The sequence below is a fragment of the Carlito syrichta genome, unplaced genomic scaffold (assembly GCF_000164805.1).
Source record: "Carlito syrichta isolate Samal-C Ts95f unplaced genomic scaffold, Tarsius_syrichta-2.0.1 Scaffold303340, whole genome shotgun sequence".
Classification (NCBI taxonomy): Eukaryota; Metazoa; Chordata; class Mammalia; order Primates; family Tarsiidae; genus Carlito; species Carlito syrichta.
The window spans coordinates 85347-111083 of record NW_007247436.1 but is presented as its reverse complement, the minus strand read 5'-3'; the positions used below and the strand labels follow the sequence as shown (position 1 = coordinate 111083).

The following is a 25737-nucleotide window of genomic DNA, read 5'->3' as shown; positions in this document are numbered from 1 at the left end:
TGCAGCACTTTGGGAGAACAAGGCGAGAGGATTGCTTGAGCCCATGGGTTCAAGATCAGCCTGGGCAACTTGGCAAGACCTCATCTCTACAGTATATCAAAAAATTAGCCGGGCGTGGTAGCGCACCTGTAGTTCCGGCCACTTGGAAGGTTTAGGTGGAAGGATCGCCCAAGTCCAGTAGGTCGAGGCTAGGGTAGCCATGATCATGCTACTGCACTCCAGCCTGGGCGTCAGAGTGAGACTCCAACTCAAAAAAAAAAAAAGAGTCCAGTGTAGTAGCCTGCGCCTGTAGTTCCAGCTACTTGAAAGGCTGAGGTGGAAGGATCGCCTGAGCCTAGCAGCTCAAGGCTGCGGTGGCCGCTAGAGTGCCACTGCACTCCAGCCTGGGCGACGGAGAGACTCCAACTCATGGTGTGTACTGTGCATGCTAGGAATAGGAGGTATGATGAAGAATGAATTTCCTTCTAATGTTAAGGTAATCCCTCTTTTATGCTGTAGATACAACTGTTGTAAACTTGTGATAATTTTGCTTGTTTTAATTAGTAGCATTATTACTACATCTTACCCCAGGCCCCTTAACTATAGACCTTTGTTTTTTAAAAGTGCTTGACCCTCTATCCATAGTATAGATGCATGCATATAGTACATTATGCTAACAAACCATGTGACTCTTGAAGCTGTTGCCTTATCTTACCTAATTGGGCATGCGAGAATTTAGTTCTTGGCTCATGGTTAAACAAAGTACCAAAGTGGCTAAGCTTGGTACTATTCTTTCAGGTGTTTATCCCAAGCTCACCTGTTCATTCATTCTTTTACATCTCTGCCAGAACCAACCAGTCTCATTGCACAATCTAATAACTAAGACCTTTAATTAACCTTAAGACTCAGGTAAGTAAGAAAGTCCTAACTTATTTCTCACAAACTTACCAAGGATCATGATTTCATTAAATTATAATACTGTTTGCATTAAAGTCTGTATCCTTATACCGAAATTTTAGATCTTAAAGTAGAAGAAAACTATGGCCAGAACTGGGATTTATTAAATTCAGGAAAAAAACTACTAGCACAAACATATTAATGTCAGTATTATGTATAATATTGGAAGATATTTAAAACTAAACTGTCAGGGAACATTAAAGTATTTTATCAGTCAATTTGGTACCAATTAATAAGTATCCTTATGAAGTCTACCAACATGGACAAATGCTTATAATACAAGGTTAGTATATTGATATATTGATGTCTCTTACTGTAGCATTTCCAGATTATACATGCATAACTTATTTTGGTCAGCTTTTTAAAAATTTCTATTGCTGTGGGAATGTTGTATATTATAATTTTCTAATTCATAAGGAAATTTTAAATAAATTACTAACTACAAATTGATAATTCTTTATAAACTGGTTCAAGAATTGTAGACCAATCAAAAGCTAACATATTTGGTGCTGTCTATGCCAGCACACTTCAAAATACTGCACAGTCCACAATCTTTACCCTCATTTAACAGATGAGGAAAGTGGGGCAGAGAATAAGTAATTTTTTCAGGATTACATTGCTAGTATTAAGTGGTAGATCTGTAGTTCAAATGCAAGCAATCTGGTTTGAGACACATGTTTTTTTTGTGTTTTTTTTTGAGTTGGAGTCTCATTCTGTCGCCCAGACTGGAGTGCAGTGGCCCCTCCCGGCCACCTCAGCCTCGACCTGCTGGGCTCCGGCGATCCTTCCGCCTCAGCCTTCCAAGTAGCTGGAATTACAGGCATGCACTACCACCCCCGGCTGATTTTTTGATTTTTTATTGTAGAGATGAGGTCTCGCTGCCCAGGCGGGTCTCGATGTTCTTAACTACCATTACCATATTGCCACTGAATTGCCCATGTACATACATCTCTGCTAACTGGTTTCCAGGATAGCTGTGTATACTAATGAAATAATGCTATAGAAACCATGAGTACATTATGCACTTTGATGGATTTCTGAAAGTCATGCATCCCTAATGACAGGAAAATGTCCTGAGAAATGCATCACTTGTCAATTTCATCATTATGCAAACAGAATGTACCACCTAGACTATATGGTATAGCCTATTGATACTAGGCTACAAACCTGTACAGCATGTTACTGTACTGAATACCAGACAATTGTAATAGTGTTGTTTATCTGAACATCAAAAAGGTTATGCATTCTGCTATAATGCCAAGACAACTACATCACTAGGTGATAGGAATTTTTCAACTCCATTATAATCTTATGAGACCACTATAATTAACATGTGGTCCATTCTTGACCAAAATGTCATTATGTGTCACTTGAGTAGTTTTGAATCACTTGGATTTAATTGTGTAATTTGGCTCAATTGTTAAATATATGGAAATAGCTTGATTTATTTTCAAAATACTATCTTTCCAGTTGAAATTTTTATAAGGGTCTCATTTCTAATGAAATTTTACGTTTGAAAACTTAATCTCAAGTATTAGTGAAAAGCAATTTTAAAAGTGATTTAAAATTTTTAAAAATCAGCTCATAAACATGTGATTTATGTTCAGCATGTTCAAAAGAAAGCTGCAGAATGGAAAATCAAGATAGATATTATTGCAGGTAAGACAAATCTCAACCTTAATGTCTATTAAGGGATATGCATTATCCCAACCAAAATTTTTATACAGATGTTGAGAAAATGTTTTTCTGTGGTACAATGTGCATAGTTGGTAACAGATTGGAAACGGAGTAAAGGCAGATTATTTATCAGTTTGCCTGAGATTGTTTCCGGTTTATGCATTTTACTGAAAATGTCTATAGCACTCAGGTATTTGGTCACTCCAGACTCATAGAACACTATATAGCATCACGATGACTAAAAACATGGGCCTGGAGTTGGTCAGAGCTTGGTTGAAATCCACTCATGGAAAATACCACCAGGTTATTCCTAGATAACCTTTCTATTTCAATTTGCTAATTGCCTTGGAGTCAAATACCATTGACTTTCCTTTTTTTTTTTTTTAATACTTTTTTGAGTTGGAGTCTCACTCTGTCACCCAGACTGGAGTGCAGTGGCTGCTCCCGGCCACTGCAGCCTCAAACTGCTGTGCTCTGGCGATCCTTCCACCTCAGCCTTCCAAGTAGCTGGAACTACAGGCGCGTGCTACCACCCTGGCTAATTTTTGATTTATTGTAGAGATGAGGTCTCGCCAAGTTGCCCAGGTGGGTCTCGAACCCGCGGGCTCAGGCAATCCACTCACCTCAGCCTCCCAAAGCGCGGGATTACAGGCTGAGTCACCGAGCCCGGCGACCTTTTTCTTTATGGTGGAAGATAAGACTATAAACATCCATACTAAAAGTAAACCATGTTTGATACATTTTTATTACTAAATTGGGTAATATTCATAAACATCAAAACAGGAAGAGCATATAACTAGAAGCTAAACTGTAGCCCAAATAATTTTCAAAGGTCTGAAATAAGAGTGCAATAAGAACATGTCTTTTCGCACAATAAGCTATCCATGAATTGGCACTGTGGTATTAAACACACTAGATATATTACTGTTCATAATAAGCAGTAATATATTTTAAAACTGTTGGTCTTCCTATTCAATACTGGATTAGGTATTTCAACATGCAATATGTAACACCATAGAACAGTCCCAGGCTATACCAGAGCCTTGCTACTCCAAATGTGGTCCTCAGACCATCAGCATTGACATCCCTGAGAACTTGTTAGAAATACAGAATTTCCAGCTCCACCCAGACCTACTGAATGAAAATATGCTTTACAACAAAATCTTCAGGTGACTTGATTGCACATTAAAATTTGAGAGTTCTGACCTACATACTGGGTTAGAATTTATGTTGTAAAATATGAAGGCTAGGCAGACTCATTGTCATCCCTCTAAAACAGACAGTAGTAAGAGTCTGGAGAAGCTATATTATTTTTTAGAGGGAAAGAGTATGAAAAATTGGTTTTCATTTGAGAGCTTAGTGGCAAAATAGCTACTTTCTACCATTACTAAAATATAGGTAAGAAAATTTTGAAATAAGCATGGTTATTATGAGAGTAAATTAGCTGTAGAGTATTAGGTTAAGGATAGAAAGGTGCTATCATTTTCATAGGATTTACTTTTTTGTCTACTTGTTATCCTTCTAAACTTTTCAATATAACCTCAAATCTTTGTGTAAATGGCCATAATAGCAGAAACGCCAACCTCGGTTTGCCACAGCCAATTATGGGAATTTATCAAGGCAGTACCTGGATAAATTAAAGTGACAGGTCTTAAATGTTCAGCTTACCAGCATTTAATACTTTTCTTAGTTGTTGTTAGGCAAGAGTGGTGAATATTTGGAAATGTTATTTTTAAGCTTAGGTGGCTTTTGTTTTACAGAGCTTCGATATGACCTGCCAGCATCATACAACTTTCATAAAAAGAAATCAGTAAGTCTCTTGATTCTGGTCTATCTACATTCAGTATTGAAAAGTTTTGGAATAAATAACTGTTTCTAATGTCATCAAGTTGCCTGGGTAAATACAGAAAACCAGCCTAGGAGACAGGATAAATTAACTGTGGGAAGAGCCCCATAATCAACAGCCAGTGTTCTACTTTTAAGTTCTTTACAAATGTTTTGGATACAAAAAGGAAAAAATAAGACAAATTTTTGCTTTTTTTATATAGTATATATTTTATTAGTTTATACTAATGCATTTTCATATTACAAAGGCAATTTAGTGGAAGATTCTTCCTTTTGATATTTGAATCCTTTGAAATAACACAAACAGAACTATACATTCCAAAAAATCATTTGGATAACAAAAAAAAGACAAGTTAAACAACAAAAAAATCTTTTCCTTTCTTACAGGTGGACATTGAAGTGGACCTAATTCGGTTTTCATTTTAAAGGCCTCCAAAAACAAAAGCAGCTTAAAACCTAATGAAAATTAATTAAAAAAAGTGTTTGCTAAACTACTGGTCTCGGTCACCATTTTCTGTTTTCCGTTGTTTTGATGTAGGTTCTTCTTTATCTATTTCTTCTCTTGCCCTTTTCACTGATCCTACACAATAACAGAATTAGTTTTTGTTAAAAATCAGTGTAAGCACTGCTCTATTTCAATACTGAGCATAATTATTAATTATTTTAGAACAGCAACAACCTCCTTGGCACAATGAGAAAAGGCCATGTGACTTCTAAACTTCCCTTCCCAAATATTCTGTCTCCAACTTGTCAAACAGCAAAACCAAAGTGCATCATAATCATCCAAGAATGGCGCATAACAGAAGTTGAAAAACACAACCCCTGTTCTCTATGGCAGATAACGTCTCATGAAACCACCAAAGGACTAAGAAAAACTTACCCATCGCACCATTTTCATCACGTTCATCATCACTATCAAATTTAGTTTTCTTGCCCTGAAACTGTACTTTTCCTTTAGCAGACCCAGGCTGGGCAGCTTTATTACCCTTTCCCTTTCCTTTAAATCTGCGACCTGTAAATACAAAATTGAGCACTTTATAAATATTTTAAGTAACTTGTTGATGTTTTTGAGCACTGATTAAAATTTTTACTCAAGTAAATGAGTTCAAATAACCAAACTGTTAAAGAAAAATTGGAATAAATGACCTTTTGACTTCCATTTGTTCAGGGATTCTTGTTGGTCTTCTATGATTTTTTTCAATGCTTCTTTTTCCACCTCTCCTTCTAGTACTTCCCAAGTCACTTCTTTGTTCCGTAATTGTAGGTTACCATCATTTGCATCTTTGGCTTTACTCAATGCATCCTTGGCTTTTTCTTTAAATAGAATTATCCCCTATGTGACAAGAAATAGAAGCCACCTTAGTTTCTCAGTCCCACAACTAACTTCTTCATAGTAATTTTTCTCAGCCTGTAAATCGATGCCATTACCAGTATGAATGAATTTAACTGAACTTTAGAAAAAGAATGCCACAAAGTAAAACTGCAATCACCAAACAAACCAAACAAATAAAATCATAGAATATAATTCAGAAAATAAGAACAGACATCGCATCTAGGGGAAGGAATAACAAAGTAGAAGATCAAGTAGAGACTATTTTAATAGACACAATCAAAAAATGCTTGCTTGCTTTTTCTGATTTGGGAGTCTCACTCTGTCGCCAAGACTGGAGTGTAGTGGCACATTCACAGCCACCGCAGCCTCAATCTGCTGGGCTCAAGCAAGTTCACCTCAGCCTTCCAAGTAGCTGGAACTACAGGAGTGCACTACCATGTCTGGCTAATTTTATGATTTACTGTAGAGATGAGGTCTCACTAAGTTGCCCAGGCTGGTCTTGAACCCCTGGACTCAGGCAATCTTCTCATCTTGGCCTCCTAAGTGCTGGAATTACCAGCTTGAGCCACTGCGCCCGGTAAAAATTGCTTTCTAACTACTTTTTTTTTTTTGAGTTGGAGTTTCACTCCGTCGCCCAGACTGGAGTGCAGTGGCCGCTCCTGGCCACCACAGCCTCTCCCAGGCACCACAGCCTCGACCCACTGGGCTCTGGCGATCCTTCCACCTCAGCCTTCCGAGTAGCCGGAATTACAGGCGTGCGCTACCACACCCGGCTGATTTTTGATTTATTGTAGAGATGGAGGTCTCGCTTATCTTCTGAAAGACGTTTCTACAGATTTTTTAACTGATTGCTAAAAGGATACAAATGTTTCCAAACCTCTTTTGCTCCTCTGACAAAGTCTATCCATTTTATTTCACCATGATTTGAGAAAAGGATGTGCAAATCTTCTCTACAAGTCTGATCATCTAAGTCACCCGAAAATTTCAGCAAGCATCCAATCTTTTCTTCTAGAGATTTCTGTAAAAATATACAAGGCAATCAAAAAGTTTCTTAAAAGCAACCACAAAGCAGAAATGGCTCACATTTTATACCTAATACAATGAAAAAATTAGAAACCAAAATGCTATTTTTTTTTTTTTTTGAGTTGGAGTCTCACTCTGTTGCCCAGACTGGAGTGCAGTGGCCGCTCCCGGCCACCACAGCCTCGACCTGCTGGGCTCCGGCAACACTTCTGCCTCAGCCTTCCGAGTAGCTGGAATTACAGGCATGCGCTACAACGCCCAGCTGATTTTTTGATTTATTGTAGAGATGAAGTCTCACTGCCCAGGCGGGTCTCAAATCCGCGGGCTCAGGCAATTCACTCACCTCAGCCTCCCAAAGGCGCGGGATTACAGGCTGAGCCACCGAGCCCGGCTCCAAAATGCTATTTTAAAGTAGTTTAACAGTGTTTTCTTTTGTCATCCTTTATTCTATAGTGGTTTCTGACTTTTTTTTTTTTGAGTTAGAGTCTCACTTTGTCGCCCAGGTAAGAGTGCAGTGGCCCACTCAAGGCCACCCCAGTATTGACCTGCTGAGCTCCAGCAATCTTTCCACCTCAGCCGATCCTTCCGCCTCAGCCTACCAAGCAGCTGGAACTACAGACACGCGCTACCACACCCAGCTAATTTTTGACTTATTGTAGAGACGAGGTCTCGCCAAGTTGCCCAGGCTGGTCTTGAACCGCTGAGTCACCGAGCCTGGCCAGCTTCTGATTTTTAACTTCATCTTTTCTATAAGTGATATTTAATTAGCTATAAACTATATAAATCTGGTTATTAAACTAGATTGGAAAATAATTTTAGATGTTATTTATATGTTATTTTAGTACAATGACAATTATATATATTTTCTTTGTCCTCAGTCTTAGAAGTTATTCTTATAACCTTGAATTATAGATGTATTAGATACAAGTAGTTATATACTTGCCATTTCAGCATCTTCTTCTAACTTTTGTTTTTCTTCTTGCTCTCTACAAATAAAAATGTTATAATGACGTTTCCATTTAATATAAGAAAATTAAATCCTAATAAACATAACCTTGATCATGATGACTAAACTACTTAATAACCAAAACCAGCAGTCCTTAGGTTTTCTGATCATCCAATACTAGATTACAAATAGTGTGGCCCCCGGACTGTCAAGGCAGCTGAAGCTCAAGATCTCAATGTTTCACTAGCAAAAAGAAAGTCTTATTACCCCTCATTTCAGAGTTCTCCCCAGAACCACTAACTCTACCTTTGTATAAGCTTTGAGGAATTCAAATTATGTCACGATTAGTTCAACGTACTTACTGTTTAGCTCTTAATTTAGCTTCTACTTTATTTTGTTTTCTTTCTTCATTTTTTTTTGCAAAGTAATCTTCCCTAAAGGACACACAATACAGAGGCTAAGTTCATGAGGAAAGATAAAACTGCAAACTGTGACTTAAGACAGGGCATAGCAAAAAATGTTACATTTATTATCAACATAATCACCTAAAAATTTAAAATGTTACTCTTTTGTTTTTTAAATAACAGCTTTACTAAGAGAAAATTCATGTGTCATGAAATTCATCCTCTTACTGTCTACTTTGAAGGTTTTTAGTATATTCAGAATTGTACAATCACCACCACTAATTTCAGACCATTTATTTGCATGACCTCCAAAAGAATCTCCATATTCATTAGCAGTTATGTTGATTTTCATTTATCACTTATATATAGAAAAAAGTATACAAGTCACACAAACACTAACATTTCATAGTTTTCTATAGTTAATTTCATAAAAGGAAAAAATTCTTAAATCCCCAAAGAAAATGACAATTATGAAAATCATGTTAAAACATTTTTTGAGGATTTAACACTGACGGTATGAATTATCATAGTGCAACTTTAACTCAATCAGGTTTAGTACATACCATTTAGAAGACTATAATGCAAAAGTAGGAACTAAGGCCCTATAACTAACTTTTATAATAAAATGCTCTGGTTTGTCCACATTTTTAGATACACAAAAGAATGTGATTCAAATCTTAATCCTTTGCACTGTATAAAAATATAGGCATACATAGACAATGGAAAATAAGAACAGATGAAAACTGCACAGTGATTTCTTCTTCAACCACACAAAAAAGCCCAAATTTTATAGTATACAATCTGATTCTAAGTTGTTTTTTTAAGTCGGAGTCTCACTCTATCACCCAGCTGGAGTGCAGTGGCATGATCATGGTTTACCACAGCCTTGATCCGCTGGGGTCCGGCGATCCTTCCGCCTCAGCCTTCCAAGTAGCTGGAACTATAGGCGCGCACTACCACACCTGGCTAATTTTTGATTTATTGTAGAGATGAGGTCTCGCCAAGTTGCCCAGGCGGGTCTCAAACCCATGGGCTCAGGCAATTCACTCACCTCGGCCTCCCAAAGCACGGGATTACAGGCTGCGCCACCGAGCCCGGCCTCATTTTCTAATTTACTATATAGACGAGGTCTCGCCAAGTTGTCCAGGCTGGTCTCTAACTCCTGGGCTCAGGCAATCCTTGCCTCTGCCTCCCAATGTGCTGGAATTATAGATATTAAGCCACCATGCTAAGCCTGATTTTAAGTTTTAAATGCAGAATAAGACTTAATCTCCTAAATTAATTGCTAATAGCAAAAAGGTACCAATGAAGACTTTTTTAATCTCAAAGGACTTGTACAGGTCTCACTGAACAAATTTCAAGCATTTCTCAAAATGTCTAAGGATACTAAAAAGACTGGCCCTATAGAGGATGCTACTCCACGCTCCTTACCCCAGTATATTAATTCCATATCACTAAGTAGTCAGAAGAAATATCAGCAAAAAGCCTTACTTGAAAAGTATTAGCAAGTCCGTGTCTTTATACTTCTGGCCAGGGGTCTCTACAAACTTCTTAGCAGATTCAATGCTATCAAACACAGCAAATATTGATCCCTACACAAAAGGAGATAAAGTTTTTTTTTTAAGTTATGTCCCATGTATTTTAAAACTAGAAAAAGTCTGTTATTATCATACAATCATACCTTAAATGCTTTATGCAATGTTCTTCTCATCTGAATATTTAGTACTTGACCTTTATCTTCTAACCATTCTTTTATGTCATCAAGAGTTGCATCAGTTGGGAAGCCTTTCTGTGAAGAACAGGAAGAAATGTACAAATAATGTACAAATAATAACTTACCAGGTAAACAATTTCTGATTCTTTTTGTCTTGAAATGAAGCCAAGATATATCTATCTATATTTCTCTTTCTGTTAATCACGTAACAGCCCTGTTTAAAAGCCACCATTCTCCAGTGCAATATGAGTTATTCATCTGGTATTTCCACCAAAATAATTCAGTTAAGAGAGAAATAAAACAAGATTATTTAGGTACTGTGCTAATAACTACTGAAGCTGGGTGGTGATGGTACATTATACTATTCAATCTACTTCTATATGTCTGAAATTTTCCATAATAAAAAACTTTAAAAATTAATATGCTAAAGAAAATTGCTATTATGTTTAACTGTTGATAAGTAAGAACAGCTGATACGTCCTGGGTGCTTACAACGTGTCAAAGATTTCATACAATGGTGTACGGGTTTTTTAACTTAATTCTCACAACGGTCCTATAAGGTAAAAAATATCCACTTTATGAAGATAAAGTTTAGAGAGGTTAAGAACACTGCCAAAGGACCTACAATAACTGGTAAAACCCTTATTCTTATATAGTATAATTTCAAAATAAATGCACAATATTAAATGCACTAAACACCCACTTACAATATAAACAGATCTGTTTTTGACATCATTTTTATACTCATCTGTCACTTCAGGAAGGGGTTTGCTTGGAGACCGTCTGATTTTAGTTTTATCTTCACTGATTTCCATGAGTTCTGCCTTAGATTTGCTCAATGCTTCCACAATTACATTAAAGTCTGTTGTTAGACGGTTTAACCTGAAGCATATATAAAAACACTGTAAGACTTAGTAGTAGTGCTCACTGTTAACAGAAAATCTAAAGATTATTTTTATAAGGTTTTTACCTGTTGAATTTTATCATTATCTCCAAAGGTACCCAGCCTTCATCCAGTTTTATCTGTTCCTTTAAAAATTTGTCCCGTGGCAAATTGAAGTCTCCAAAATAATACTGTAAGATATTTACAATATATATGCAAAGCATTGTATAATATTGACTCCAGTCCTGAAATTTTATTACCTTTACACTACCAAGTCCTATTCTTTATAAATGTCATAACTAGTCGGGCTCAGTGGCTCAGCCTGTAATACTGCGCTTTTGGGAGGCTGAGGTGAGTGGACTGCCTGAGCCCGCGGGTTCGAGACCCACCTGGGCAGGTGAGACCTCATCTCTACAATAAATCAAAAAATTAGCCGGGCGTGGTAGCGCGTACCTGTAATTCCGGCTACTCGGAAGGCTTAGGCGGAAGAATTGCCGGAGCCCAGCCAGTCGAGGTTGCGGTGGCCAGGAACGGCCACTGCACTACAGTCTGGGCGACAGAGTGAGACTCCAACTCAAAAAGAAAAAAAAAAAGTCGTAACTTTCTAGAGGCAATAAACATTTTTCTTAAATACATTATAATGTTTATAATACCAATCAGCAAAAAGATAAAATTAAAATGTTGATTACCGAAACAGTTGTAACAAATGTGACAGTAGCCTAGAAAGTCTTAATACAAATAAGAATATACTTAAATATCTATTATATAAAAGCTCTCTTGTTTCAAATCAGTGTGGAAAGAATAAAATAAACAGGTTAAGAATTGGAGTAAACTGGTAATCACTCTAATTTTTAAGAGATAAAAAATATTCTGAGAGGCTAAGATGGGAGAATCAATTGAGGCCAGGAATTCAAGACTAGCCTGGGCAACTAGCAAGACCCTATTGATACAAAAAAAATTTTTGAATTAGCCAGGTATAGTAGCATATGCTTGTAGTCCCAGCTACTCAGGAGGCTGAGCCTAAAAGTTCTAGCAATGAGCTATGAGGGCACCACTGCGCCCCAGCCTGGGCAACAGAACAAGACCCTGTCTCTTAAAAAAAAAAAAACTAAAAACAAACAAAAGATGAAAAATAAGTTAATGTTTAGCTAACTTATGCATAAAGGTACTCATCTCGATATAAAAGCAAAGAAAAAACCCAAGTATGACTATCTGGAATGCCAAAAGTACATAAAAAGTAAAAGACAAACACTGAAGTTGGTTATTTGTTATAAACAAGGATTAAAAAAAAGGAAACAATCTACAATCTAATAGAAAAATAGGTAAAGGACATTTTTTAAGGAGTACTAAAGTAAAAATGTACTATAAAGTCCAACCTCATTAGTAATTAAAGAAATACAATAGCATCTTTCACCAAACAAACTGGCTAAAATTTGAAAACAAAACCACCTAGTACTGGCCTGAACAAAGAGAAATATCAAGAGTGTGGAGATGTAAATTGGCAATAAGTACCAAAAAATTTTAAATACGTGCATAATCCTTGAGCCAATACAGCTCCTTCTAAGAATTTTATCTTAAATCAGTTAACATGTTTACCACTGTGCTGGGGAATTTTTATAAAAGGGGAAGAAGGCTATGCGTTTGTAGAGGCAGGAAATATATGGAAAATCTCTTTATCTTCTGCACAATTTGGCTGTAAACCTAAAACTTCTCTAAAAAATAAAGACCATTAAAAATTATTACATTAGTGTGAGCTTCATGAAGCAGAGTGTGAAAGGCTTTTAACCTTGATCACTTCAGAGGTGGCAGACTGTGGAGGGGACATAAATAACCTTTTATATATATATGTATGTGTGTGTGTGTATCTTTGTATTATTCTAAATGAATAATTTGTAATTTTTCTCCACAATCCTAAAGAATACCATAAAAAAGGTAACACAGGAAATTTTAAATGCAGAGAGGTACACCTTTTAAAAAAAGAGTTGTAGCTGGGCTCGGTGGCTCAGCCTGTAATCCCGAGTTTTGGGATGCTGAGGTAAGTGGATTGCCTGAGCCCGTTGGTTTGAGACCCGCCTGGGCAGCGAGACCTCATCTCTACAATAAATCAAAAAATCAGCCGGGCGTGGTAGCATGCGCCTGTAATTCCAGCTACTCAGAAGGCTGAGGCGGAAGGATCGCCGGAGCCCAGCAAGTCGAGGCTGCGGTGGCTGGGAGCGGCCACTGCACTCCAGTCTGGGCAACCGAGTGAGACTCCGACTCGAAAAAAAAAACCAAAAAAAAAAAAAAAAAGTTGTGAATAAGAGTTGAAAACAAAACCACCCACATGATCTGAGGGGTTTCTCAGCAAGAACATAAATTTAGGGATAATTTCCCCAGCAGCCATTTGAAAAAAATGCTGAGAGGACTTTGAAAATAAATACTATGTAAAAGCTATAACAGCTTAGAAGAACTAATTGGGCAGAAAAAACTATACTCTTTAAGAATATATTATTATTTAACAGGGAAGGTATTTTACCAAGGATTTTTATATAATTTTATTACATTATCATTACTTTTCTAGGGGTTTTACATTACATATTAACTAATTTAATTGTCAAAACCACCTTATGAGGAGGGTACTATATAGATATTGTGTCTGTGTGTGTGTGTGTGTGTGTGTGTGTGTGTGTGTGTGTACACGTGCACGCGCGTGTGTTGGAGTCTCTCACTGTCACCCAGGCTGGAGTGCAGTGGCACGCACACAGCCACCACAGCCTTGACCTGCTGGGCTCAGGTGATCCTTCCACCTCAGCCTTCCAAGTAGCTGGAACTACAGGCGTGTGCCACCGTACCCAACTAATTTTTTGATTTATTGTAGAGATGAGGTCATGTCATGTTGCCCAGTCTGGTCTTGAACCTGTGGGCTCAGGCAATCCTCTCACCTCAGGCTCCCAAAGTGTTGAGATTACAGATGTGAGTCACCGTGCCCGGCTGAGGAGGGTACTATTATCCCCAGTTTACAGACTAGGAAACTAAAATTTAAAAAAGAATAGGTAACACTAGTTTATACTGCTAACTTTTGTTTTTTTCAGTTGTAATCTCACTCTGTCACCCAGGCTGGAGTGTAGTACACCCTCATGGCCACCCCAGCGTCGAAGTTGACGTGCTGGGCTCCAGCGATTCGTCTGCCTCAGCCTTCCAAGTAGCCAGAACTACAGGAACATGCTACCACACCCAGCTAATTTTTGATTTATTGTAGAGACGAGGTCTTGCCAAGTTGCCCGGGCTAGTCTCAAACACGCGGGCTCAGGCAATCTACTCGCCTCTGCCTCCCAAAGTGCTGGGATTACAGGCTGAGCCACGGAGTCATGCCTATACTGCTAACTTTTGAAATGTGTGTAGCTCCACCAATATAAAACTGTGTGTAGCGTATGTTCAGTTAATTCTAAGAATCAAATAAACATAAACCAAATATTGAATAGGCCCATATACTGAAATTAAATGTTCCTTCTGTATTTGTTTTGAGGCCCTACAATTTCTTTCAAGAAACTTGTTTTTACAGTTTATAACATAAGCATCATACCTCAATTTGATGACAGATTTTGGCCTCCAGAGCAGCCATTTTTTCATTATCACCATTTTCAGCCATTGTGGCTACCTGCAAATTTTTCCAAATTAGCATAAAGAGGTTTTTTTTTTTAAAAGATGAAAGAGGATGTTTAAAAATTATTATCCCATTATTTTCTTAAGCATCAAGAATTTGTAATTTCACAGGTTCAGCTTTATATTCAATTCTCAAATCTCAACAAAGCAACACTTTGGAATAAGTGATGAAGAAATGAAAAGCTACCAATAATCTGCCCCCCTTTCAGTAAATCACTCCCCCATCTTCTATAACAAAGCAACTGGTTATCTTCATTCAGCCAGTCAAGCTAGCATTAGGGAAAAAAATTCCAATCACTTACCAACCATTTCCAGTTTTAAACAGATCACTACCTGTCAACATACTATCTGGCTCTCTGGGCGATTTGCTTGGTGTGGGTCCATCTCTTTTAAAATTAGTCACAGCAGACTTATCAAAAACTTATCAGCAAGTCAGGTATATATATAACTTCAAGATGAAAAAAACCCAACCATTGCGGATGTGGGGATTAAATTAGATCATTCATGTTAAGGAACATGTGAAAACGAAAATTTAAGGTGTGGACACACTAACACAACGTTGAACTGTTGGGGTATCTCTACTTATTCACTAATACACTGGACAACCAGTGTCCTGTTTCACATTCCTGACATTAGCAATGCAGGGAAGAAAGAAAGCTGTGATGTTGGTTTGCCAGAAATCACAAGCCAAGTCTCCTAATTTCAAATTACTCCTACTTCCAGTGCTCTACTAAACCACCTAGTCATTCTTATCGTACAAAAGTTGTATTAACTGGCATCAAGAATACTGCCATCAGTTGACGTGGTTACGCACCAAGAAGCTACACTTCTTGGAGGCATCACCTGGCACACTCTATTCAATAACCTGGATATACAAGGGAAGCGCTTCCACTGGGGACCTGTGTGGGGCACATTCCACTACCCTACTAAACCACCTAGAATTCACTCCATCGTATGCATCCGTTTGTCGATCACAACCTACACTCCTAAGTTATTACCGAGATCTAGGGCCCCTTATGAAGCAAACCACGAGATAAAAGAACCACTTCGACCCTGCAAAACATACTTTGCCTATCCCATTTTGGAACCTGGTTTCATCAGATACTTTTCTAGAAAGCACAACTAGAAGTGAAATATTACCCACGCCTCCCCGTTTCACACAGAAGCCTGATGCTGAGTGAATGAGGCCCTAAACACCCCAAGAGTGACGCCGGGGGCACACCTGCGGCCCAAGTTCTCTGGCCTCCAGTGAAATCCCACATGCTCCACGGAAGCCTCCAGGCTTCCCCAGAAGCCGGTGCAGGCCTCCCCAGAAACTTACAGAGACTCCCAGAAACCGGCCTTCGGCGAGACTGAAAAACAACGGAGGTAAGAAACCGACAGGACGCAATGGGGACGAGAGCGGCCTCTACCCCAAGAGCCCCATCCCAAAGCAACCACCGGCTCGCCCGAGGCCCGGCCACGTGCGGGGATCCCAGGGTCCCGCATTCCTCCGAGCGGCAGGCTAGCCGCGGCCCCAGCGCTCCCGCCCAGCGCCCGCCTCCGGCTGCGGCCCACGCGGCGCTCGGCCCGAGCGTGAGGAAAGCGAGGAGCGACGCTCGCCGCGTGAGTCAACAGGCAACGGGAACGCGCCGTCGCCAACGCGCAGAACTGACCCTTTTGTGTCTTCTTTTCAGCAGCCACCGACAGTTGCTCACCTTTAAGTCCTGGTCCCGCAGAGCCTCGCCACAGGCTCAGGAACGGCAACAGCGACGACTCCACTTCCCAGCGCCGCCGGGTGGCCTAAAGCGCTCAAAGAAGATGGGGGCCTTCCCGGCAGCCCCTGCGGCCCGAGTGGGCGGGGCCGCGGGCGAGCTGGCCCCCGACGCCGCGTCTGAGCATGCGCGGTAGCTGAGGGCTCCCACGGCCCCTCGAGTCCCGCCCTTACTCGGCGGAGAGTGGGTTGGAAAGTACCGCAGGGCGATTGGGGGGTGGGGGGAATGGGGGTGGTGGCTGCCAAGTTGTGTTAGGGTAAATATTTATTTTTAACTATTTCTGGACAGCATCTGTATCCCAGCCCTTCTCTCACTCTCCATTCAGAAAAAATGGCCCTTTTTTTTTCAGAACATTTTGTTTATATGTATATAAACTACATCGAGTTGTAGTAGTTCCCTAAAAAAAAAAAATCATAAAAGATTCATGGAATCTTAGAGTTGAGAAAACAATACAGGAGAATGTTTAAGAGCTGGGTTTCTGGAATCAAATTACCTGCTTCGAATGAGGGTTTTCCTTCCATTAAACAGTGTGACCTTGGGCAAGTTATTTAACTGTTTCTCACATATAAAAATAAGGCCAAGGATAAATATCACCTACTTCATACAGTTGCTGTGAGCATTAAACGTGATGCAATGTTGTCAAATAAAATGGAGGCAAAATTAATATACTCTTAAGTACAGAGTTTGTTCAAGTTTGAGGACTGCAACCCAGCAGCATAGATTCAAGTTGCCCTGAATATTCTCTCTGATTAGCAGCAGTTTTAAGTGGGTTTTCAAAGGAAAAATGAAGAACAACCCTAAGTTTACCAAGAATTTACTAGATTGGCTAGACATTTTTCTTTATATCACAGATTCTAGGAACGCGAAGATAATGGGTGAAGCAGCTAGTCAGGAATAAAATGATTAATGACACAATAACAATTGCCCCCAGGCATGGTGGGGCAGGGGCATAACTGAAAGTCCCATGCATGTTTCTCAAGGCCTGATAAATTTTTCATACCTCACATAGTTCAGATTGCTCTGAGTCGCTTTTCTTTTCTCAACACCAATGAGAACAACTATATTTAATGGAGTTACGCTTAGGCAGTTTAAATTCAAATTAATTAGATTCACTTTTATCCACTGAGGAAATATCTAGTCCCTACTTTATGCCAGACACAGCTAAAACCTTAATTCTCTTTTTTATCAAGTCAAAGAGTATTTAACAGAACTAATCATATGAGTGTCAGGGTACTCCCACTCATTCATTCAGCAAATTGTTTATTACACACCTTCCACCGTCCTGGTATGGAGCTTGACACTGGGAATAGAAAGAAGACCCATACTCTGCCTCAGACAGAGCCACCTAAACAAATGTAACTTACTCATGGATATTAATCTGCCAGGACTTCTGAGTAATCCCAGTCCCATGAATGCATCCTGATTTCTACTTTATTTAATGTCCTTAGTGTAAGAACATGTACTCACTATAAATCCTGGCTTTAGATCAAAGCAACCTTGTCGTTATTGGACAAATTATAGGCTATGATGTATATACCTTCCTTTACCTGTTCTGGCTGGTTTCCCTTCGTTGTGAAACAGAAAAAGAACTAATGTAACTAACTCCATTTTTGTTTATAGGGTCTCAGCCCTTGCTTGTGCATAGGCTAGAATAATTGAAACCCTGAAAAGATAACATAGGAACAAGTATTCAGCTGTTGAGACTAACTCTGGGGAAAAGGGGTGTATATACTCTATGCTTTGTTAAAGATTTAAAGAAACATTGTGACCTGACCAAAGATAAAGAAGCTTCCCAACCTCCTCAGATTCTTGCTGGCACCCAGATGTCTGTGGCCATCAGTCACCTCTTGATCCCAATACCCTCTGCTTCCCTCCCCTTAACATAAAAAGCACCTGAAATTCATACTGATACGAGATGCTCATTGGGACTTTAGTCTGCCATCTCCTCAGGCTGCCGACTATTGAATAAAAATCTGCTTTTCCTTCCACCAACTCTCATCTTTTGAATTTGAGTTTCAAGTGATGAGCAGCTGAACCTGGGATCAGTTACATAAAGAACATGGATACCCTCTCCCTATGATATATAAACCTTGCATCTTGGGAGTAACAGTGTGAAGATCTACCTGTCTTGGCAGCAGCCCAAGACCACACTCTTCAGTCTGTAAGTTCCTCAAATAAATTACCTTATACTGACAAACAATTTGTTCACCTCATTCTTTTGTTTCATAGTATTTGTGGGCTAATTTACATGTATAGCCCTTTCACAGAACAGTAGAACTGCAGGTATAATCTATTACCACAAACTGCACTTACTGAAGAACATATATTTAGTGCTCCCATAAGGCCCGTGGCCCTTTGCTCTCCTTCTCTTGTTTTTTTTTTCCTCCGTTTTTCTCCCCTCCAGAAGGCAAGCTCTGTGCAGACACCACCCTTTGGGGAAAATGGATTCCTGGTGGCATACCAGGAAGTTTCACATTTTTGTTACAGCACTTAGAAGAGGATCCTCTCTCATACTGTTATCCATCTTTTCATAGCATAACTTTGTAGGTCAATACTCTAAAAGATCATCTTTCTGGGCTTACATTTAGTATTATACATCTTTCTGGGTATAAATTTAGTATTCATTTTAGATAGCAAATTGATAATATCACTAAAGTTTAAGATGTGCAGAGCTGATGGCCCAGAAAGTCCACTCTTAAGAATATATTCTAGGGAAATTTTCACATCTGTGCACAAGAGAACATGTTTAAGGATATTCATAGCAGCATGGTGTGTAAATTCATGGAATTGGAAGTCAACCAAATGTCCACCACAAAAGAATGTGTAACTAAATTGTGGTATAATCAAACAATGAAACAATATACAGTGATAAAAACAAATACACCAGAGCTACATGCATTGACGTTGATGAAATTTACAAACATAATGCTGAGTTTAAAAAAAAAAAGGCTAGGCTCAGTGGCTCAGCCTGTAATCCCGTGCCTTTGGGAGGCTGAGGTGAGTGGATTGCCTGAGCCCGTGGGTTCGAGACCCTCCTGGGCAACTTGGCGAGACCTCATCTCTACAATAAATAAAAAAATTAGCCAGGCGTGGTAGCGTGTGCCTGTAGTTCCGGCTACTTGGAAGGCTGAAGCAGAAGGATCACCGGAGCCCAGCAGGTCCGAGGCTGCAGTTGCCAGGAGCGGCCACTGCACTCCAGTCTGGGTGACAGAGTGAGACTCCAACTCAAAAAAAAAAAAAAGGTTTCAGAAGAAATATAAGTAACACTCTCAGTCGTTGTGACGATGAAAAGTCCCACTACATTCCCAAACACTAAGAAGTGGTTACTGACTGGGCACAGCAACTCAAATCTGTAATCCCAGCACTTTGGGAGGTCAAGGTGAGGGGATTGCCTGAGCCCACTGGTTCAAGAACAGCCTGGGCAACTTGGTGAGATCTCATCTCTACAATAAATTAGAAAATTAGCTGGGGGTGGTAGCGTGTGCCTGTAGTTCTGGCTACTTGGAAGGCTGAGGCGAAAGGATTACCTGAGCCCAGCAGGTCGATGCTGGGGTGGCCGTGAGAGTGCCACCGCACTCCAGCTGGGTGATAGACTGAGACTCCAACTAAAAAAACAAATGAGAGAGAGAAGTGGTTACTGTTCCCCACCTCATACCTAGATCAATTAGTCTAGAGTGATGGCATTTTTCTATTTTGGACATTTAGTTCGAAATACTATTACACATCCAGGCAGAGATGTCAAGCAGAGAGTTAGTACATGAGTTTGAAGACGTCAGGGCTGGGAATACAAATTTTGGAGTTATTAGCATTTAGCAATCATTTCAAGTTATGGCATTAGATGAACTCTCATAGAGAATATAGATAGCAAAGATAAGAGGGTCACAGACTGAACCCTCTATCATCCCAACTTTTTGGACATGGGATAAAGGAAGAGAAGCCTGTATGAGAACTATGATAAGCAGAACCTGAAAGGTGCTAGGAAAATAATGGTGCCATAGAAACTAAAAGAGGTAAATGTTTCAAGGAAGGAGTGATCAACTGAGTATATTCTGTTGAAAAGGTGCTATAGTTTGGATATGGTTTGTTTGTCCTGATCAACATCTCATGTTGAAATTTAATCCCCAGTGTAGTGGTGTTGGGAGGTGGGGTCCAGCAGGAGGTTTGGGTCATGCGGCAGATCCTTGGTGAATGACCTGGTGCCTTTCTCGTGGTACTGAGTTGTTGCTCTGAGAGTTTCAATTGGTTCCCAGGGGAATGGATTAGTTCCCATGAGGGTGGGTTGTTATAAAGTCAGGATACCCTTCAGATTTGGTTTCTCTTTGCACATGCCCTCTTCCCCTTTGACGTCCTCTGCCATGTTTCAACTCAGTGTAAGAGCCCTTACCAGAAAATGAGCAGATGACACTGTCATGCTTCTTGAACAGCCTGCAGAACTGTGAGCCAGATAAACCTCTTTTCTTTATAAATTACCCAGCCTTGAGTACTCATTTATAGCAACACAAAACAGACTAAGAATGGTTGCAGACTGACCTAAATCAATTTTGTCATGTGGTGGAGGCTATCACTTATTGGTTCTCTCCTTCCTCTATAGTAATAAAATCACCCGTGGTTTTTAAACAAGTACATGGCCAATCAAAAATAAAAACTATCTTTTTTTCAACCTTTCAGTTTAGTAGGACCTTGTCTGGCCTATGAGATGTGAGTGGAAGTGATATGTGCAACTTCCAGGTCATTCTTAAAGAGAACAAGTTTATTCTCTTACCTTCTTTTCTCTCTTCCCCAACTAGCTGGATGTGAATGTGGTCATGAGCAAAACATGACCAAGCAAATGAAGGCAAAAAAAAAAAGTGTGGCAAAGCAGCAAGACAGAAGGATAACCCCATCTGCAGCCTGGAGTGCCATACCAGCCCTGGTGGCTTTATAGAATGGACTTACTATTCTAACTTGGACTTTAATGGGAGAAGAAGAATGCATGAAAATCTTATTCAAGGCCGGCGTGGTGTTTCACAACTGTAATCCCAGAACTTTGGGAAGCTGAGGCAGGAGGATTACTTGAGGCCAGGAGTTCGAGACTAGCCTAGAAAACATAGAGAGACACTTATATCCCCAAAAAAGTCTTATTCAAGGCAGATAGTGGCAATACTCTAGGCCAACAGAATTCATTACTAAAGGGCAGAATACTGAACTAAAGCAAAGCTGCATGCCAAGAGCACCACTTTGAAGGCTGCTGGGCTCACTAGGTTTTCGTGTGTGTGTGCGTGTGTGTGTGCGCGCGGCACACATGCAAGATAAATATCAGAGTGCCTAAAAGTCAGAAGTCTACTGTCTCTCCGAGTTTTGGGAATGGGTTATAGGACAGTTTTTGTGTCTTCTTGTTAATAGATGCTTGAATGTGAACCCTCTCTGAAACGTACCTTTGTTGTAACAACTTAGCAAATCACCTGAAAGTGAGGTTGTTAGGGGAATCCTAGAGCCCATCATTATGTCTGATATTGGGGGACTCCCTATCTCTCAAATTATCTAATAATTTGCAAGCAGTCAAATTTGCTTGGGTCAATGTGCTACGTTTGATAAGTGAACAGGTTGGTATGTACATAAATCATAAGCACATCTTCTGTAGGAGACAACATATGGAAGATGATAATACAGAGCATGATTTACCAAGACTTTATCCAAAATAAAATATCGGTGACACATAAAGGGAAAAGAAGGGCCTCTGGGAAGGAAAACTTTTTGAAAACTGTATTATAACACACAAATAATGAAGTGCATGAATTTTAAGTGCTCAATAAAGTTTCATAAGTAAACACCACCTTGTAATCATCACCTAGATTGAGATAGAAAAATTTTTAGCACTCCAGAAAGTTCCTATAGGGCAACATACACTCAATGACAACATGAGCACACCCTGAATATGGCCCCAAGAAGAGGACTGGACCTGGGGAAGGATCCTAGGGGTGGCCAACCTGGGGTGACCCCTTCCTCTCAGGTTCCATTGCCTGGGCATGCAAACCATGCTGAGGCAGTGACCCGTTGTTACAACGCAAAGTGTTCTCCCAGTCTGCTGACCACATCTGCAGCTATGCATAGTAATTGCTCTTGTTCACTCTTCCTTAGGGCAGTTGGCCCCCTCAGACTGGTTCAGACCAGATCAGCTCGCCAGGATCAATACCCACAATAATCTTTGGTTACTTTTAGTTCATTATAATACTAAAAACTCCACCCCTAGAGAGAAATCGCAGCCATTTTGTGTACATGCAATACATGAAGAAGCATGTCCTCACATTGCATTTGTACATGAGAAACCTTACCCCTTTTATGGTTAATCCCACACTCTCCACCATATATAAAATGTTATATAACCTGTGTGCCTTTTACAATCAAGAGTGGTTTTTCCTGTCCAGCTGGCTGCTCCTGGATCTTCCCTTTAAGTAAGTTCCTAAATAAAGCCCCTACCTTGTCCATTGTACCCAGGTGATTTATTTAGCCTCTCGGACACAGTCCCTTCCCATTTGGAGTCTTTGGGGGTCCAGACCTATAGTCCCCTTGTTCTCCCCTCCCAGTCAATCCCCTTCTTAAAAGCAACTACCATAGATTAGCTTTGCCTGTTCTATACAACTGGAATCATGGATATAACTGTCTTAGTTCAGGCTGCTATAATAAAAATACCATAGACTAGGTGGTTTAAACAACAGAAATGTATTACATGCAGTCTTGGAGACTGGGAAGTCCAAGATCAAGGGGCTGTTAGATCTGGTGTCTCATGATGGTCTGCTTCCTACTTTGCAGAAAGCCATCTTCTTATTGTAGCCTTACATTGTGGAAAGCAGAGAGAAAGGAAGCAAATTCTCCAGTCTCCTTATAAAGCACTAGTCTCATTCATGAGGGCTCTACCATCATGCCCTTATTAACTACCAAAGTTCCCAACTTCCTAATGCCATCACACGGGAGGTTAAGCTGTCAACAGATGAGTTTGCATGGGGAGAGAAACAGTCGGTTCATAATATGTGGCATATGAACATACCACAATTTATCATTCTTCTGTTTTTCAGACACTTAGCTATTATGAATAAGGCTCCTCTGAACATTCTTGCACATGTCTTCTGGTAGATGTATGCACTCATTTCTGTTAAGTGTATACCTAAGAGTGAAGTTATGAGTCACAAGGCAAGCATATGTTTAGCTTTCATATGTACTGCCAAACAGATTTCCAAAGAGGTCATATTATTTTTTATTCACACCAGTAATATAGCTGCTAAACATCCTGAATAATACACTGTCATTTTTTAAAAGCCAGATATAGATTTAAAATTTATTATTTATGTATTTATTTTGGTAGAGACAGATTCTTGCTATGTTGCTAGGGCTGATCTTGAACTCCTAGCCTCAAGAAATCCTCCCTCCTTAGTCTCCCAAAGTGCAGGGATTACAGGTATGAGCCACCATGCCCAGCCCAGATATATTTTTACAAGCATGACATTACAATAAGTAAATTACATAGAAAAGAAACTTCAAAATAAAATTGATAAAAAGGCTCTTTGGAAAAGTTCAAGAACAGAACAATTATTTTAGTTTTGTTTCTGATGTATGAGGAAAGGGAAACACATTAAAATTATTTCTTTCAGATGAAGGTTTCTGGCAGTCAAAAGAGTTACTTAACTTTGACTTTTTTTCTCCCTAGTCGAAAGCATTCTTTTCTTCCACTAGCTTCTGAGAATCTATTCAGTATTCTGCCATGTAGAGGTGATACGTGAAGGCTACAGCCAGTGTTGAGATGGCTGGGATAATGCAATCGGTTTACCAACTGGAGCTAGAGTCGACAGTAATAATTAGGGTTTCCAGGGCTAGGTACAGTGACTCACACCTATGATCCCAGCACTTTGGGAGGCTGAGGTGAGAGGATTGCCTGAGCCCACGAGTTCAAGACCAGCCTGGGCAACTTGGCAAGACCTCATCTCTACAATAAAAATAAAAAAATTAGCCGAGCGTGATGGCACGTGCCTGTCGTTCCAGCTACTTGGAAGGCCGAGGTAGAAGAATCACCTGAGCCCAGCAGGTCGAGGCTGCAATGGCCGTGAGCATGCCACTGCCCTCCAGCCTGTGCGACAAAGTGAGACTCTAACTCATAAAAAAAAAGAAAGAAAGAAAAGAAAAAACATTTCCAGAGGTGCATGCCTGTCATCCCAGCTACTTGGGAGACTGAGACAGGAGGATTCCCTGAGACCAGAAGAAGTTCAAGACCTGCAACATAAAAAGACATCCTCTCTTTAAAAAAAAAGTTTCCAATGGCTTGGTTAACTTTGATCTGTCATTGATATGACACTCCCTAATTATTTATGCTTTGGGCAGTTCTCTAGCATCTGTAGAATACCCAGCATCCTCAAAGTTTTCAGTAGCATCACCTCCAACTTGTTCCCTTAAAGTCTTCTTCCTTACCAGGATGCTATTCCTGAAATTTGGCAACTCATATACCTTACGTGGGTGCTTTTGCTATAGTTGTGCTTCTGAATCTCTTCCAGGGAGCAGGACTTCACAGCCTCGTCTGACAACTCTTCCATCTTGTTCTTGCACACACATTGGTGCTGAGTGGAGCAGAGTTTGTATCTCTATCAGCTGAGCCCAGGACATTCCCTGTATGCCCAGGACCCTTGCCCAAGACTGGGTAGCTGGTCTGCCATTCTTTAAACATTTTGGCCACACGGTGGTGTGGTGGTATCTCATTGTGCCTTCAATGTACATTTCCTTGATGATTTACAATGTCAAGCACCTTTTTGTATGCTCAGTTGCTATTTGGATATCCTCCTTTGTGAAGTACCTATTCAAGTGTCTTGTCCATTTAAAAATTGTGTGTCAGGTCTGTTTTCAAAATTGTTTTTTAGGAATTATTTATATAATCTGGATACAAATCTTATGTCAGATGTATGAATTCTGAATTTATTCCCCCAGTCTGTGACTTTTTTTTTAACTATCCTATCAGTGTCCTGGATTATTATTACTTTTATGTCATGTTTAAACATTCACTGCCTACTCCCAAGGCACAAAGTTATTCTCCTTTAATTTATTTTAGAATCTTTATTGTTTTATTTTCACATTTAGTTCTTATTCATGTCAAATTAATTTTGAGGTATAGTATAAGGTAGACAACAAAGTTCTTTTTTTCTCTATATGGATGAATAATTAATTGCTCAAGCACTATTTATTGAAAAGATTGCTACCATGACTAATTCTAGAATGGTTATCTGAATTTAGAAAGAAACATTTAAAAGAAAAGAAATGAAATTAGTCTCTTAAAAAAACCCAAGAAGTGAGCAGATAGAAAGAAGATAATTCTTCTTTGATCACCCAAGGGATAAGACTATGCTGCTCCCCTGAAAATAAACACATTTGTAAAGATTGACTTTAGAGAGAAAGTTAAATTTAGAGTGAGAAAGTGCTGCCTACACAAGGCTGACATTACAAACTGTATCAGAGTCTCAGCAGGAACATTTAATAAACCACTTTTTACAAAGGTGTGAACAGGGTTAAGTAAACTCTGAAGCACAGTGCAGTACCTCAGGGCTAGGAATATCCAGGGCTCCGT

At 39.6% G+C, this 25737-nt stretch overlaps 3 protein-coding genes across 4 annotated transcripts in view; 1 reads left to right on the top strand and 2 right to left on the bottom strand.

The window, feature by feature from the left end:
- The window catches only part of METTL5 (methyltransferase like 5), a 12388-nt gene extending 7439 nt beyond the window's left edge, over window positions 1-4949 (top strand). The window contains exons 5-7 of one of the 2 annotated variants that reach the window (XM_008058439.2): window positions 2544-2595; window positions 4374-4423; window positions 4846-4949. In XM_008058439.2, the coding sequence (XP_008056630.1) occupies window positions 2544-2595; window positions 4374-4423; window positions 4846-4884 (141 nt within the window). In that variant the 3' untranslated portion in view covers window positions 4885-4949. The remainder of the gene's footprint in view (window positions 1-2543; window positions 2596-4373; window positions 4424-4845) is intronic. The other variant, XM_021712541.1, reaches the window with a different exon arrangement.
- On the bottom strand, window positions 4642-16261 carry SSB (Sjogren syndrome antigen B). Its single transcript, XM_008058441.1, has 12 exons — window positions 16101-16261; window positions 14324-14398; window positions 10849-10952; window positions 10586-10760; window positions 9846-9953; window positions 9656-9756; window positions 8123-8194; window positions 7758-7800; window positions 6669-6809; window positions 5605-5791; window positions 5339-5470; window positions 4642-5038 (listed from the first exon to the last, which is right to left on the bottom strand). Exons 2-12 carry the CDS (start codon window positions 14387-14389, stop codon window positions 4950-4952), a joined length of 1218 nt encoding a protein of 405 aa, XP_008056632.1. The 5' UTR covers window positions 14390-14398; window positions 16101-16261; the 3' UTR covers window positions 4642-4949.
- Window positions 16262-22841: 6580 nt separating this feature from the next.
- Window positions 22842-25737, bottom strand: part of KLHL23 (kelch like family member 23) — a 40455-nt gene continuing 37559 nt past the window's right edge. The window contains exon 3 of the mRNA XM_021712543.1: window positions 22842-22968. Within this exon, the coding sequence (XP_021568218.1) occupies window positions 22919-22968 (50 nt within the window). The 3' untranslated portion in view covers window positions 22842-22918. The remainder of the gene's footprint in view (window positions 22969-25737) is intronic.